Source organism: Camelina sativa, chromosome 8 (genome assembly GCF_030686135.1).
Source record: "Camelina sativa cultivar CO46 ecotype springtype chromosome 8, ASM3068613v1".
NCBI lineage: Eukaryota > Viridiplantae > Streptophyta > Magnoliopsida > Brassicales > Brassicaceae > Camelina > Camelina sativa.
This window is the reverse complement of record NC_141887.1, coordinates 2,921,752-2,934,402: the sequence shown is the minus strand read 5'-3', so window position 1 is coordinate 2,934,402 and position 12,651 is coordinate 2,921,752. Positions and strand designations below refer to the sequence as shown.

At 35.0% G+C, this 12,651-nt stretch overlaps 4 protein-coding genes across 5 annotated transcripts; 1 reads left to right on the top strand and 3 right to left on the bottom strand.

The window, feature by feature from the left end:
• The first annotated feature begins 2,722 nt into the window (after nt 1-2,722).
• Nucleotides 2,723-3,196, top strand: LOC109126060 (small polypeptide DEVIL 1). The gene has a single exon (XM_019229136.2). It carries the CDS (start codon nt 2,919-2,921, stop codon nt 3,069-3,071), a length of 153 nt encoding a protein of 50 aa, XP_019084681.1. The 5' UTR covers nt 2,723-2,918; the 3' UTR covers nt 3,072-3,196.
• Nucleotides 3,197-3,435: 239 nt separating this feature from the next.
• LOC104705888 (protein GAMETE EXPRESSED 3-like) lies at nt 3,436-6,317 on the bottom strand. Of its 2 annotated transcripts, XM_087463541.1 has the most exons (9): nt 6,211-6,317; nt 5,983-6,096; nt 5,716-5,903; nt 5,326-5,634; nt 4,987-5,236; nt 4,620-4,907; nt 4,358-4,537; nt 4,133-4,275; nt 3,436-4,026 (listed from the first exon to the last, which is right to left on the bottom strand). In XM_087463541.1, the coding sequence occupies exons 2-9, from the start codon at nt 6,056-6,058 to the stop codon at nt 3,517-3,519; spliced, it is 1,944 nt and encodes a 647-aa protein (XP_087319667.1). In that variant the 5' UTR covers nt 6,059-6,096; nt 6,211-6,317; the 3' UTR covers nt 3,436-3,516. The 2 variants fall into 2 exon arrangements, with proteins under 2 accessions (XP_087319667.1, XP_010420280.2); XM_010421978.3 differs by lacking the exon at nt 6,211-6,317 and having other exon boundaries at nt 5,983-6,198.
• A 168-nt stretch (nt 6,318-6,485) lies between these two features.
• On the bottom strand, nt 6,486-7,813 carry LOC104705887 (uncharacterized). Its single transcript, XM_087463542.1, has 2 exons — nt 7,294-7,813; nt 6,486-7,083 (listed from the first exon to the last, which is right to left on the bottom strand). Exons 1-2 carry the CDS (start codon nt 7,420-7,422, stop codon nt 6,610-6,612), a joined length of 603 nt encoding a protein of 200 aa, XP_087319668.1. The 5' UTR covers nt 7,423-7,813; the 3' UTR covers nt 6,486-6,609.
• Nucleotides 7,814-8,299: 486 nt separating this feature from the next.
• On the bottom strand, nt 8,300-11,721 carry LOC104709160 (protein CLAVATA3 INSENSITIVE RECEPTOR KINASE 5). The gene is made up of 9 exons (XM_010425815.3): nt 11,155-11,721; nt 10,909-11,041; nt 10,734-10,805; nt 10,501-10,644; nt 10,337-10,408; nt 10,173-10,232; nt 9,985-10,082; nt 9,744-9,893; nt 8,300-9,671 (listed from the first exon to the last, which is right to left on the bottom strand). The coding sequence occupies exons 1-9, from the start codon at nt 11,273-11,275 to the stop codon at nt 8,605-8,607; spliced, it is 1,917 nt and encodes a 638-aa protein (XP_010424117.2). The 5' UTR covers nt 11,276-11,721; the 3' UTR covers nt 8,300-8,604.
• Nucleotides 11,722-12,651: the final 930 nt, after the last annotated feature.

Here is a 12,651-nt window from a genome sequence, read left to right as displayed (position 1 = left end):
GTTTTATATAATATGGTTAATTTTGATTTTTCAAAAATGTAAAGTGGTCTATGCGTCTCTAGAGTACTGTTGTTTTCAATAACATGGTCTTCTTTTGTTTGGTTATAGTGAGGCATATTGATTTGAGGTGTGATCAAGTGGACTCTAATATAGAGAGAATCTACAAATAGTGGTTTTGTGACACATATCAATATCCATGTCCATGTGAATGTCACATTCATCATTGTAATACATGTGGTGAAGATGACTAACTACGAAATTTATATCTTCGTTTGAAACTTGAAAGTTGAAAGTAAGTGAAACTCATTTAATCTTTAATAACTGAACCGGGTAAAAGATGATTGAACCGACCGGTTAAGAAACTAAAATGGGTGACCCACAATAGAAACTAATGATTGTGGTGGGCGCAGAAGATGCATGCAAATGTAGGAAATGATTCACTTGTGAGAGGTGAGAGGTGAAATAAGGAAATGATTCATTATAATATTTGTCTTTCCTTTTTTTTTTTTAATCTTTTTTCTTCTTCTTCATGCAGATTATTATTTATCTTCTTGTCTAAAAGAAAACTTCACACTTACTTGGTAAATTTTAAATTAATATTCTTACTTCTTGTCTTTTCTTTTGTTGTTCATCTGAAAAACATTTACCCACGAAATTCAAATTTGAGCAGATTCTTTCTGTTTTGGGGTTTTGCAGTACAAATCATGACAATTTCTCTTTTTACACATATAGAGTAAAGTATTTATGAATCGCTTTTCCAATGTGAACAAACTAGATTTATTACAGGAGATAGTACATGTCCATGTGAAGTGACGTCTTTCAAAAAAAAGTGTGGTGGATAGAATATTTATATTTATAGATCATTAAAAATTAGATTTGAACAATTTGACTAAAAAAAGTAGTGGATTTGTATTTTCTATCAAAAATATTCAATTTCTTATTTTTTTTTGTATAAATATAGATAGTGAAAATTTTAAATAAAATACATGAAAAGATGTTATCAGGTTTAATTTAGAAAGGAAGAAAAAAAGAAGTTAAAACACACCAAGGAAAAAAAACTACATTAAAAAAAATAGACTTGGTGTGACTTGTAAACAATTAAGTTACGCCACACATGGTTTAGTTATCTTGAGCCCATAAAAGCCCAATATGTGAAAGTTCAATAGCCCATATAAAATGCCTGATTGCGAGATTTGGACCTTCTTCTTTCTTTCTTTCTTTTTTTTTTTTCCTTTTTTGACAGCTGCAAATTAAAAATCACTAATTACAAGAAATCGGATGCTTCATAAAACAGAAACTAATCACCCTATTATGAAGTCTATAATCAATGATTAGTTAACAAAACTAGTGTTACAAAGCTGAAACTAGTACTTGATGCGTTGAACCGTACAGTGCAGTTTTTAATTACGGACACAATCACACAATCTTTGATTAATCCAAGGCAAAGATACAGCCTAAATGATATACATATATAAATGATGTTCAAGTTCACTGTTACATCTAATCGATACTTATTTAGCAACAAAATATCAATAAGAAAATAAATCACATCAATATTATCAAGGAGACAAGGTTAACAAGGTTGTCTGGATTATGCCAAACAATAAGCATATGCAGTCCACGCGGATGTCACGTGCGGTTTGGCTCCACTTCTTCTTCTTCTTTTTACTACTACTGTTCCTCTTTTTTTTTTCTTATAAGTTTTGATTTATTATTATTTTCTTTAATAACTACAAGCATTTGGAAAATTTTAAATTACAAGGCGCTCGAAAACGAGGGAACATGAACTTTGGAGACAACACAACTTCCAGTCTTGTCTCTGGTTGATGATAACTTTATTTTTTTTTGCTTCAAAAACATTGCCTTAATAATAATTTTTAATAACTTCCTGGAATTACATTGATATATTTGAGAAGCTTCTTCTTTTTTCTAATTCTTTTATTGTTCAATAGATTATTGTCTCTATATATCGATATCTCTTAGGGTAATTTGAACGTAAAGCAGATTAATTTGGGGATATTCATATATTCTCAACAAAAGTCTCGATAAAGAAACGACCCTGCGACGTAACATCTAGTTGAAATATGTTCACATAATTTTGACTTTTATATTAAAAGAAAATTTTATCTGGCAATTCGTATGAAATATATATATATATATATATATAGGTATTTTATGTCTTGAAACGTGACATAGGGGAAATTAAGCTAGTGTGGTGACCACTAATTAAACAGTTCCCGTATTCTAAGCTTTGGCATTTTAATTGTGATTAACTAATAAACAAATACAGTATGTACATAATAAATTAAGTTGTATGGTTTAGTGGGGACTTTGAAGCAAGCAAGGCCAGGTTCAAGTTATGTTTGATTTCATGGTGGAACACGAGAAAAGACATGTGGGAGATATTGTTTTACATGATTTTGGTTGATAATTGTTTTTAGTTTGCTTTGATAGGAAAATTAAACTAGTAATCACTAGTCAACCCAAGTTCCAATTTTGTTGGGTTTGATGAAGCCATTGATATGTATTTTATCCATTTTATTACAAATTTTTCCATTGATATGTATTTTATCCATTTTATTACAAATTTTTCTTCACACCATTAAAAAAACACACTACATTTTTATTTTAAAAATGTAACCATGCATGCATGCCACAAGTTCTCTCTATATATACACACCTCCACAAGTAAATCCTCCTTCAAATCAGTTCTCTTCTTCAATCTATCCAAAGCTTATTTATTCTCTATCAGTCTAAAGCTACCAAACTAATTAAACAATTCTGCTTCTTATAGCTTACTCGTTAAAAAGACTAAAAACAAATCTCTTTTTCGCATAAAATATTCAAAAATTTCTCCCTTGCAGCAAGTTTTGTTCAACCATTGTTATATAATCAACCATTGTTTTGGAAACTTGAAAATGGAAATGAAGAAGGTCATGATGAGCTCAGAGAGATCAAAAGAGAAGAAGAGGTCAATAAGTAGACGACTGGGGAAGTATATGAAACAGCAAAAGGGAAGGATTTACATCATCAGAAGATGTGTGGTCATGCTCCTTTGTTGGCATGATTGATTAAAAAAAAGTTTTAACTATGCCAAGTTTAGATGTATGTGTGGATATATGTTGCTTATTTAAGTGCGGGAAAGAGTAGTGCTACTAGATAGAGGGAAAAAGCGGTTTGCTTTTTGTTTTGTGATCATCTACCGAATTGTATATAAAGCGGTTTGCTTTTTGTTTTGTGATCATCTACCTCAACCGGTCGATGCGATGGTTGTTTTTCTTAAAACTAATGTTGTTCTATGCAGTGAAATGTTTAAGATCGTTCTAACATATTAATCAGTAATAGTTCATCAGATTATCTAGAGATATGTTAAATAATCTCATAGATTTGGACTCAAGTTTCATATAAATCTCCAAACATAATATGGTTCATAAATTTACTAATTATGAAATAGATTAAGATTTTGTTAAAATATTATAGCTACAAATATACACCATAATTATTCAATCCTTTATTTTAAGTCGTCAAAGATAATGACCTCTTCTTTAAATATATGTTTCTTTTTCTACCGCTTGCAATACCGCATGATTCATCATCATCACCATCATTGGAAGAACCCTCCGAATGGGCAAACAACTTTCCCTTTTGCTTACGGTCCAAGTTATCTTCATCATGTTCATCATCAGCGGCATCATCATCACTATATTGTTGGTCCCTATGGCTCTCTTCTGAGGATGACACATCGTGTCGTGTTTGAAAAATCGTGATACTCTCGTTCTCCCTATTTCGGAAAGAGAAGCTTCTAGAACCTCCTCCGTACAAGGGAAGAACATAATCTTTAGACTTTGACTTTGATGCTTCTATGTCCCTTCCAAGACTATAGGTCGAAGAGAGTTTCCTCTTCACGTTTTCCCTCTCTTGAACCAGCTCACCAATTTGATCAACCGTGAATTCATCAGCCGTTGATTCATTTTGAAGTTTTCTTATCGTTCTATCGATTTCTCTCCTCTTCCTGTGCAGCAAACGCTGGGGGGAGAAAAACTGACTGTAAGATACTGGAAAACAGAGAATTCTTGGGATGCAAGAAATGAGTGTAAGATACTTGTTACATAATTAACCTAGTGCTTCTTACTCGCTTGTCCAAGAAAGCACTAAAGGGACGTCCTTGAAGCTTCTTTTTCTTCCAGAATATAAAACAGAAACTCACAAGAGCCGCAAAGATGATCATGATCACAAACTCCAACAGTATAAACCAAATTATCGCTCTTTCGTTACCTAATGAAATTCATTCTTAGAGTCAGAGATATATAAATGTCCAATGAAGGAATAAAGGTTTACAAATTGTAATTAAGTTTACCAATGTAGATATCAAGATGCTCTGGTTCTGCAAACGAACAGCTAGATGTTAGCTTCTCATGTTTGGAACGACATCGAAATGGATTTCCAGAATTAGAGGCTGCAACGAATGCAAGAACAATCCTCTCGTCCAACACAAAATGTTGTAGATCTTCGTCTAATGACAAACCCTCAATTTGATCTGATACAAAAACCATTATTTTCAAAATCATAAAAAAATCTATGTAGTTTCTAAGAGACTGAAACTAGTCCTAGAGTTTTACCAGAATAACTCTGCGACCAGTGAATCGATCTGGTCTCTGGAACTACAAGTGAAAAGACTGCAGTCTCTGGTTTCTTGGCCGACACATAAGTATAATCTTCATTGACGACACGATCGATCTTTCCTTGTAGTTTTGTCTGAGAAACATAAACAGTATAGCCCGAGCAATCGAGTACTGGCTCTATTTGAATCATTGAATCTGTTAGTGTGTTTTTTGGTATCTTGTAAAGCTCCCCTATTCTTGAGAACGAGTACAATGTCCCATCTAGTGAACCAATTGATACCCAACCTGTGATAAAACAAACTATAAGATAAAGATCGATCTTACAAGGTGAAATTATCTCAATAGATTCGTTAATGAAACTGACTGTTTGAGTCTATGACAGGGTCTGAACCAGAGGTTTCTGCTAATGGACCGACGGTTTTTTGCCACAGAATGTCACCAGAAAACGAATCTAACGCGTAGACGAGTGACTTCCTAGGGAAAACGACGTAGACTAGACCGTTATTCCCCGGTGTAACGGTGAAGAAACGATCCACTAGACTAAAATCTTGAATCCATTGGTAGTAAGTGCCACGGAGAGATAACGAGTAGAGTTCTCCTTCATTGTTTGAAATCTGAATAAATTAAAACAGAGCAATAAAATCAAGAACTCACCATTGATGAAACGTGAATGGAGAAGAATAACTAACGAGACAGATCTTACATAGATACTTCCTTCGCAAGAATCAATAACTGGTGGAGAATCGAATGTACAGTTATCGTAATCTTTTCGACATCCTAATCGGTATCCGAATCGTTCGGTCTTAGGCTCTGCAATCCAGAGTTGCTGTCTAAGCATATTATAAGCGTAGAGACCATGATTCTTAACCGTGATGTAAACCGAAGAACTCGATATGCTAACAGCGAAACCAAGAATCGGTTCACCGGGATCGAAGAACAATTCCGGTTCAGATTTGGTTCCGTTTCTTGGGAAATCAACTCTCAGGATTCGATTCTCTGCAAGAACAAGCATCTGAAAAAAAACACAAACATCACTTTGAGAAACAGAGGAAACTTGAAAACAAAAAAAAAAAACAGAGTGATTGGAATGTACCTGGTTTAAACCGGAATAAACCGGGGATAAATCAGTGTTACATTTGAAATTCATATGTACCGACCAAGCGATTGATCCATTAGACTCGAAGGAGAAGAAGTCGTTGTCGGAGCAAGCGTAGACTCTGCCGTCATCTCCGATGAGTGTCCTCGAGAGAATTCGAACAGTTTTCTTCTCCACGTTTTGGTCTTGAAGTTTTCATATAAAATGGCTATTAGAATTCGAAAACTAATAATGTCAAAATGGAGCAGGAGAAAATTTAATTACCAGGTAGTTGAGAAACTGCAGAGAAGACGAAGAAGAAGAAGGGTAAGAAGATGAAAACAAATCTACATGTCACCATTGTTGCAGAGACGTGTGCCAGCGATATTATTACGGTTTCTACATCACAGCGAGATCAACTCAACGCAGTTATCAGATATAAAATTAGGGTTGATCGATTTCTGTAACTTGAGATCGACGCAGCGGAAACATTACAAGAGGGAGGAAACTTACAGTTTGGAAACGAAACCACCACACAGAACAGAGAATACTGCTTGCGACGGTTTACTACAGAGTCACACACTGTGCCGTCTATCGTTTTGGTACAAGAACTGCAAGCCGTTTAAAATTAAATCGCATTCATGTGTAAATTTTTGTTGAACAGACTACGTGTCGGCGTGGTCTGGGCTAATTAACCGTGAGCTGCTAATTTAATTGTGAGACTCATTAACTCATTATCATCACTATCAGTGTTTGGTATTTTGTTACGTCAATAAAACATGTGAACATACCAATCAAACGTATACCAATTTTATTCAGACACTTGCAACAACAACAAATAAAAAACACATTGGTCTGTCATAGAAGTTAAAACAAATAAAAACATTGGTCTCTCTTTGTGTAATGAAATCTCTAGAAAACAAAGGGAATGAGAGCCTTGACATGCTTAGGGAAGTCATCAAACTTGGAAAGATACCAACTTCGTGTAGCATAACTCCGACCAATGAGGTAGCACATTGTTCCCATGGCGAAAGTAAACGAATAAATGGTCTGAGAGATGAGAAAGAAGCTCCAAAACACAAGGATCTCGAACAGATAGTGAGGGCATATGATTACATCAAACAAGCCTCCTTTTGGTATCTTGTACTCTTTCTTCCCATCTTCGTTCCTTAGCTTAGCTAACAAAACATGGTGATACAGATTCCCAATAATTCCCACCACAAACATTACAACTCCGACGAGTTTCATATCGAAACTTGGCTCGGTAAGCCCCAAGGTGAGGTTTTGACTGTATAGCATCAATGCCGTGGATGAGAAGTAGCTGCTACTTATTACAATAGCCGAGTCTACAGCCATCCCTCCACTGTATTTATGTATGAACAGAACCTGTTCGATGAAATGCGTCAGAGAAAGGAAGCTACTGCTATAGCAATTACTAATAAAAGGGTACTCCTAGAAGATAATAACTAATCCAAATCAAACCCAACTGGTTCCTCACAGGCAAGTATGTGAGCTAAATTTATCCACTTTATATGAATGAACATAAACTGTTCGATAAAATGCGTCACTGAGCAAAAGGGTTTGTTTAAGTTTTACCTCGAAGACCCTCTTGAAGAAATGGAGGGCAAGAGCGGATTTGAGAAGAAGAAACCTAATATCATCACAAGGCAAGACGAAGAAAGAAGCCGAAGCGGCTAAAAACGCTGGTGTGTATAGCCAAAGCATTCCATTTCAGCTTGAGATGCTCCCTAATGGCTGCTTTTGTGGTTTTGGTGTCGGTGATGTTGATGTTGATGATGAGGCGAATTTGGAGTATTTGAGATGGTTTCCTGTCACTTCAGACCAACCGATCTTGGCCAGAGCGGCTAACCCAACGACGCTCATACCATTGAGCAATATCGACGGAGGTGGTGGATACACAAAACTTTTCAACATTTCCATTTTCTTTTGTTTTCTCTTTGGAACAAGAAGAAGCTTATGCAAATTTTTGGATATTGTTTTTGTTCTCTCCAATTCACTTCTATTAATAGCCACAATTTTAATATTAAAAAAAAATACTTAGGGCTATAAAGGATACACCGACTCAAGATCAGATGCAATTAGGCAGATTAGATATGATTCGATTTTAGATAGATATCGTTTTCTTTTTATATAAAAACTAAAAATTATGGGTGTAGTTCTTGACTTTGCATCTATAAAAATGTTGTTAACAAAAGCTTTCTATTGTGTGAATGTTTCTATTTCTGGGCGTAAGTCTCTGACTCTTAAATCTAATGTGAACAAATCGATTCATGCCGTTTTTGTTTTGTTTTAATGGACCGGCTTATATCCACGTGGTGTTTCCTTCACTGCGCAAAACACGTCGTTTCTCTGACCAAAAGAAGGACTACACGCTGTTCAATCATGACGTGTCGTTTGATTTTATGTTCCGTTTTAGTCTTGACAGCCTTGGCGCCGTTTCTAGAATCAACATGTGAACTACGTGTTGTCTTTTCACTTTATCTTTTTGTTTTTTTCCATCAGTAGGTGTGTGGGTTGTGCTTGTGCATACATGAACATGATGGAGGAGCATGCATCGGAAACTTGAGATTAGCATCCCAGCTAATAAAAATATAAGTTGCATTCCCAAACTTGAATTATCCAACAAACCTACACTGTATGCAAAGTTTTCCTCTGCTCTACATACTTAAAATTTTGTTTATATTAAAAACACTAGTAATTAATTAACCCTAAGTACAGTAAATAACTTCTTACCACAACAAGCCTATACAGTTACAGAGACACAACATTCCCCCCCCCCCCCCCCCCCCCCAAACAAAACCTTCTCTATTATACAACAAACATGAATCTCTACTGATTCAAGAAACAAACAAAAAAGCATCTTCTTCAGACTCATATGTTTAGATTTCATCTAGGACCAGAGAGCTCCATTGCTTGCACGAGTAAAGTGGAGTCATCCGTAAGATCAGAGTATCTGTCTGAGGATGACATCAGTTCATTGATCCTGTTGCTACATTTTGAAGTACTAGTGTCTGATCTTTGAGAAGCTTCCCATCTCTCTGCAAGCCCATCTCCTTCCAGCATTCGAACTACTTCAGACATTTTTGGTCTATGTCCTGGCAGATACTGTGTGCACAACAAAGCTACTCTTACCATTTCGTCTAACTCGATGTCATCATAGCTCTTCTTCTTCAACAGCTCTTTATCCACAAGCAGCTCAAGTTTCTTCTCTTGATGAATCTTTTTAACCCAATCAAGCATCACTCCTTTCTGGTTAGCCGCTTTACCAAACTCGAAAGCTCTTTGTCCGGTTACAAGCTCAAGAAGAAGAATCCCGAACCCAAAGACATCGGTTTTCTCAGAGGATTGACCAGTTGAGAGATACTCTGGAGCAATGTGACCCACCGTGCCTCTAACCGCGGTTGTGACATGTGTATCTTGATGATCCAAGAGTTTAGCTAAACCAAAATCGCCAACCACAGCTTCACAGTAGTCATCAAGAAGTATATTAGCTGCTTTCACATCGCGGTGTATAATCTTCGGATCACATTGCTCATGGAGATACACAAGCCCTCTTGCAGCTCCTATCGCTATCCTCTTCCTAATGCTCCAATCAAGAACCGGTTTAGCTTTCATCCGAGATGCAACGCTTCCATTAGACATGTAAGGATAAACCAAAAGCTTCTCAGCTTGTGTGATGCAGAAACCGTAGAGTCTTAAGAGGTTTCGATGAACAGCTAAACTGATCATTTCGACTTCTGTCTGAAACTGTATCTCTCCTCCTAATGCTCCTCCATCTTTAAGTCTTTTCACTGCAACCACGGTACTGTCTCCAAGTATTCCTTTGTACACATTTCCATATCCACCTTTCCCCAATAAGTTCTTACTGCTGAAGTTATTAGTCGCGATCTGAAGCTCCCTGAAATTGAATCTCCTCAGGTTTCCAAGTGAAACTTCCTCATGATGATTCCCATCTGATGAAACATTAATAAAGATAAATAAATCTTTAAAGAATCTTCTATGCAAAGAAAAGAACAGGATCAAACCTTTAACATCAAAGAATGTGTTTTGGTTATGTCTTTGTCTCCACCAGAGAAACAATCCAACAGCAATGAAGATCAATGATACAGTTCCAACGCTGGATCCAACGGCGATTGCCATTTTGTGATTCCTCGATCTACCAATGTATAAAGGAGCTTAAAAAAAAAAAAAGAACAGTTGTTAGACTTAGTTTATAATATCATAATACCAATATTGAAGTTTTATACCAACTAGTTAGTTAGTTACCTCCAGTTGCATTCAAATTCATAGACATTGGGATCAATGTAGTTCCATTGCAGTCTGGTTCAGCACCTGTAGGACAGATCAGCGGGTTTCCAACGATGCTGTGATCAGAAGGGAAAACAATGTAAGGTTATTGTCATAGAGAAAAAGAGAGAGTGGAAGTGTGAGGACATGGAGAGTGAATCAATCACCTAAAGGTCTTTGCAGCAAATCTTGGGACAGGACCACTGAGATTGTTGTATGATAAATCACTGGGAAAAAAAAATAACAGATCAAGTAAGTCTCAGCATCACAGTAATACATGTTTCTATGAATTGCTTCATGGTGAACGTAAACTAAAGATTAGTTAGCTTACAGAAAGGCAAGTTGAGTCATATTGGATAGTGACAGAGGAAATACTCCAGAGAGAGAATTGTTGTTAAGCCTCCTGATCGATGATACACAAAATATGACATATCAAGATCACAAACACACACAGAAATTAAGAGATCCATGACAAAAATGTTACTATTCTCTTACAGATATTGCAGGCTTCGTAAATAGCCAACTGAAAATGGAATTTCACCGCGGAAGAAGTTGTCAGAGAGATCTAGAGTCTCAAGCCTCGTTAGCCGACCAATATCAGAAGGAATTTTCCCTGTTATGTTGTTGTTCTGCAACAGCCTGTAAGAGAACAAAAAAAAAAAATCATCATCAAGAACATACACAAAACATAAAGTGTAATCAAACTTCTAAACAGTAATAGTACTTACACAATCCGAAGATTTGTTAAGTTGGTAATGCTTGGAGATAATGTACCAGATAGATTCTGACTAGGTGTGCCCCTGTTTTAAAATTAAAACATGTTTTTTTATTAAGTCTTTGAATATGCTTGCTCATCAATATAAATGTAAGAATGTAATAATGTGAATGTGTGAAATTACTTACAAGCCAATGACAAAGTTTTCGGAAGAACAAGTAACCATAGTCCAACTACAAGGATCAACAGCATCTCTATCCCAGTTATCAAGAACACCATGAGGATCATGTAATGAAGCTTTTATGTCCATCAAAGCTTGCACTATAAGCAATTTAAAAAAAAAAAAATCCAACATTAGCTCATTTAATTAGATCAAGAAACAACAAACACACACATATCACTGACAAATTCAAAAACTTAAAAAAGTATAGTACCTTCAAAGTTAACTCCTTTAGGAGAAAGCAATCCGTTAACAGAGCTGAGAAGGCATATCAATCCCAAGAAGCAAAATATAGATCTTGTCATCACCATCATCATAACAATAGTACTCTCCATTGTTGAAACAGAGAATAGAATGAGCAGAAAACAAGATGTACTCAGCTTCCAGATAATTTGGTATTTGATGGAGAGAGAGAGAGAGAGAGAGAGAAAAAGATTGGAAGAATCAAATCTTTATCCTTTTTTTTTTCTTTCTTTCTTTTAAAAATTTGAGTTTAAAGTACTATAAACGTTTCAACATCAAGAAAAAATTGCTTTCCATGGCAGAAGAAACCCACTTCACCAAAAGCCATAATCTTTTTGTTTATAAAAAAAACTAAAGTATTTTTCTGTATGTCAGAAACAATATATAAATATTTACCAGATTCATTGGTAGTCTAAAGTGAAATTCATATAGCATGCTTGTCGATAAAGCTTGTGTGTGGGGAGACCGTTAAAAAAAAAGTAACACAAAAAAAAAATGTAAAAATAAATATTAATATATGCCCATATAATATTATTGTAATTGTTGACAAAAAAAAATATATATATATATATATATTATTGTCATCGACAAGAATAGTCAGTAGAAAAGCAAATCTAATTTGTATTTCAAAAAAATTTTAAAGGGTAAAACAGGAACTTAAAATACTGTTCTTTTGCTAGCTGCCACCCTGTCCTGTTTTTTTTGTTCTAGTGTTTTTAAAAAAAAAAAATACAGTATTTGTTACATTTTATCTCTTAATTTAATATTTCACATACAATTACAATATCTTGATTTATAGTAGTGTAGAAGTCTTATGTAATTCGAATATTGTTATGTTTTCAATGAACAAAAACACACCGATGACTGATTGCTTGGTAGAAACGGAATCAAACATTGAACATTCCATGGCTGATGGCACATAAGCTAGACCTAAACTTTATTGATTCCTCAGTATATGCATTTCCTTTACATGTAATGTAATCAAAATCTGGGGTTGCGTTTTGAGAATGTTAGAACTTCGATGAGAATATCATATAGAAAAAGAAAAAAGCAAGGCTCAAGATATTTTTTATTTATTGATTTTGTTGCCCACTCAATTTTCAGCATCTTTGTCTTCTCGATGTGTGGAAATACGAAGATATCAGATAATTCATGCGAAGTATATGCACACCAAATCTTTATACAGAATTTAGATCTTTAATCTTAAAGTCGAGATTATAGTGCCATGAGACGAAAATGTTATAGGTTTAACTTGTAATTATTTAGAGTATATTTCTTTCTTTCTCCATATCTATTTTGGGGGTCAGATTTTTTTTTAAAAATATGTTTCCTTAATATATATTTTTTTTATACGGAACATTGGCCTTTTGCATGGAAAAGAAATAGATTCGATAAAATCCCACTATGAGCTGACGATCACTTTCAATTTTCTTTCCTATCAGTAAAGATAGAAGAATCTTATACATAG

What these genes read in the sequence shown, in the direction of transcription:
- LOC109126060 (XM_019229136.2), top strand. Translation starts at nt 2,919, where the DNA reads ATGGAAATGAAGAAGGTCATGATGAGCTCAGAGAGATCAAAAGAGAAG.
- LOC104705888 (XM_087463541.1), bottom strand. Translation starts at nt 6,058, where the DNA reads ATGGTGACATGTAGATTTGTTTTCATCTTCTTACCCTTCTTCTTCTTC. An exon ending in CTTGCGAAGGAAGTATCTAT is followed by an intron (nt 5,237 to 5,325) that starts GTAAGATCTGTC and finishes TAATTTATTCAG; the next exon opens with ATTTCAAACAATGAAGGAGA. An exon ending in CTGGTCGCAGAGTTATTCTG is followed by an intron (nt 4,538 to 4,619) that starts GTAAAACTCTAG and finishes TTTTTGTATCAG; the next exon opens with ATCAAATTGAGGGTTTGTCA.
- LOC104705887 (XM_087463542.1), bottom strand. Translation starts at nt 7,422, where the DNA reads ATGCTTTGGCTATACACACCAGCGTTTTTAGCCGCTTCGGCTTCTTTC. An exon ending in TCTTCAAGAGGGTCTTCGAG is followed by an intron (nt 7,084 to 7,293) that starts GTAAAACTTAAA and finishes TTCATCGAACAG; the next exon opens with GTTCTGTTCATACATAAATA.
- LOC104709160 (XM_010425815.3), bottom strand. Translation starts at nt 11,275, where the DNA reads ATGGAGAGTACTATTGTTATGATGATGGTGATGACAAGATCTATATTT. An exon ending in TTAACAAATCTTCGGATTGT is followed by an intron (nt 10,645 to 10,733) that starts GTAAGTACTATT and finishes GTTCTCTTACAG; the next exon opens with GCTGTTGCAGAACAACAACA. An exon ending in GAATTTGAATGCAACTGGAG is followed by an intron (nt 9,894 to 9,984) that starts GTAACTAACTAA and finishes TTTTTTTTTAAG; the next exon opens with CTCCTTTATACATTGGTAGA.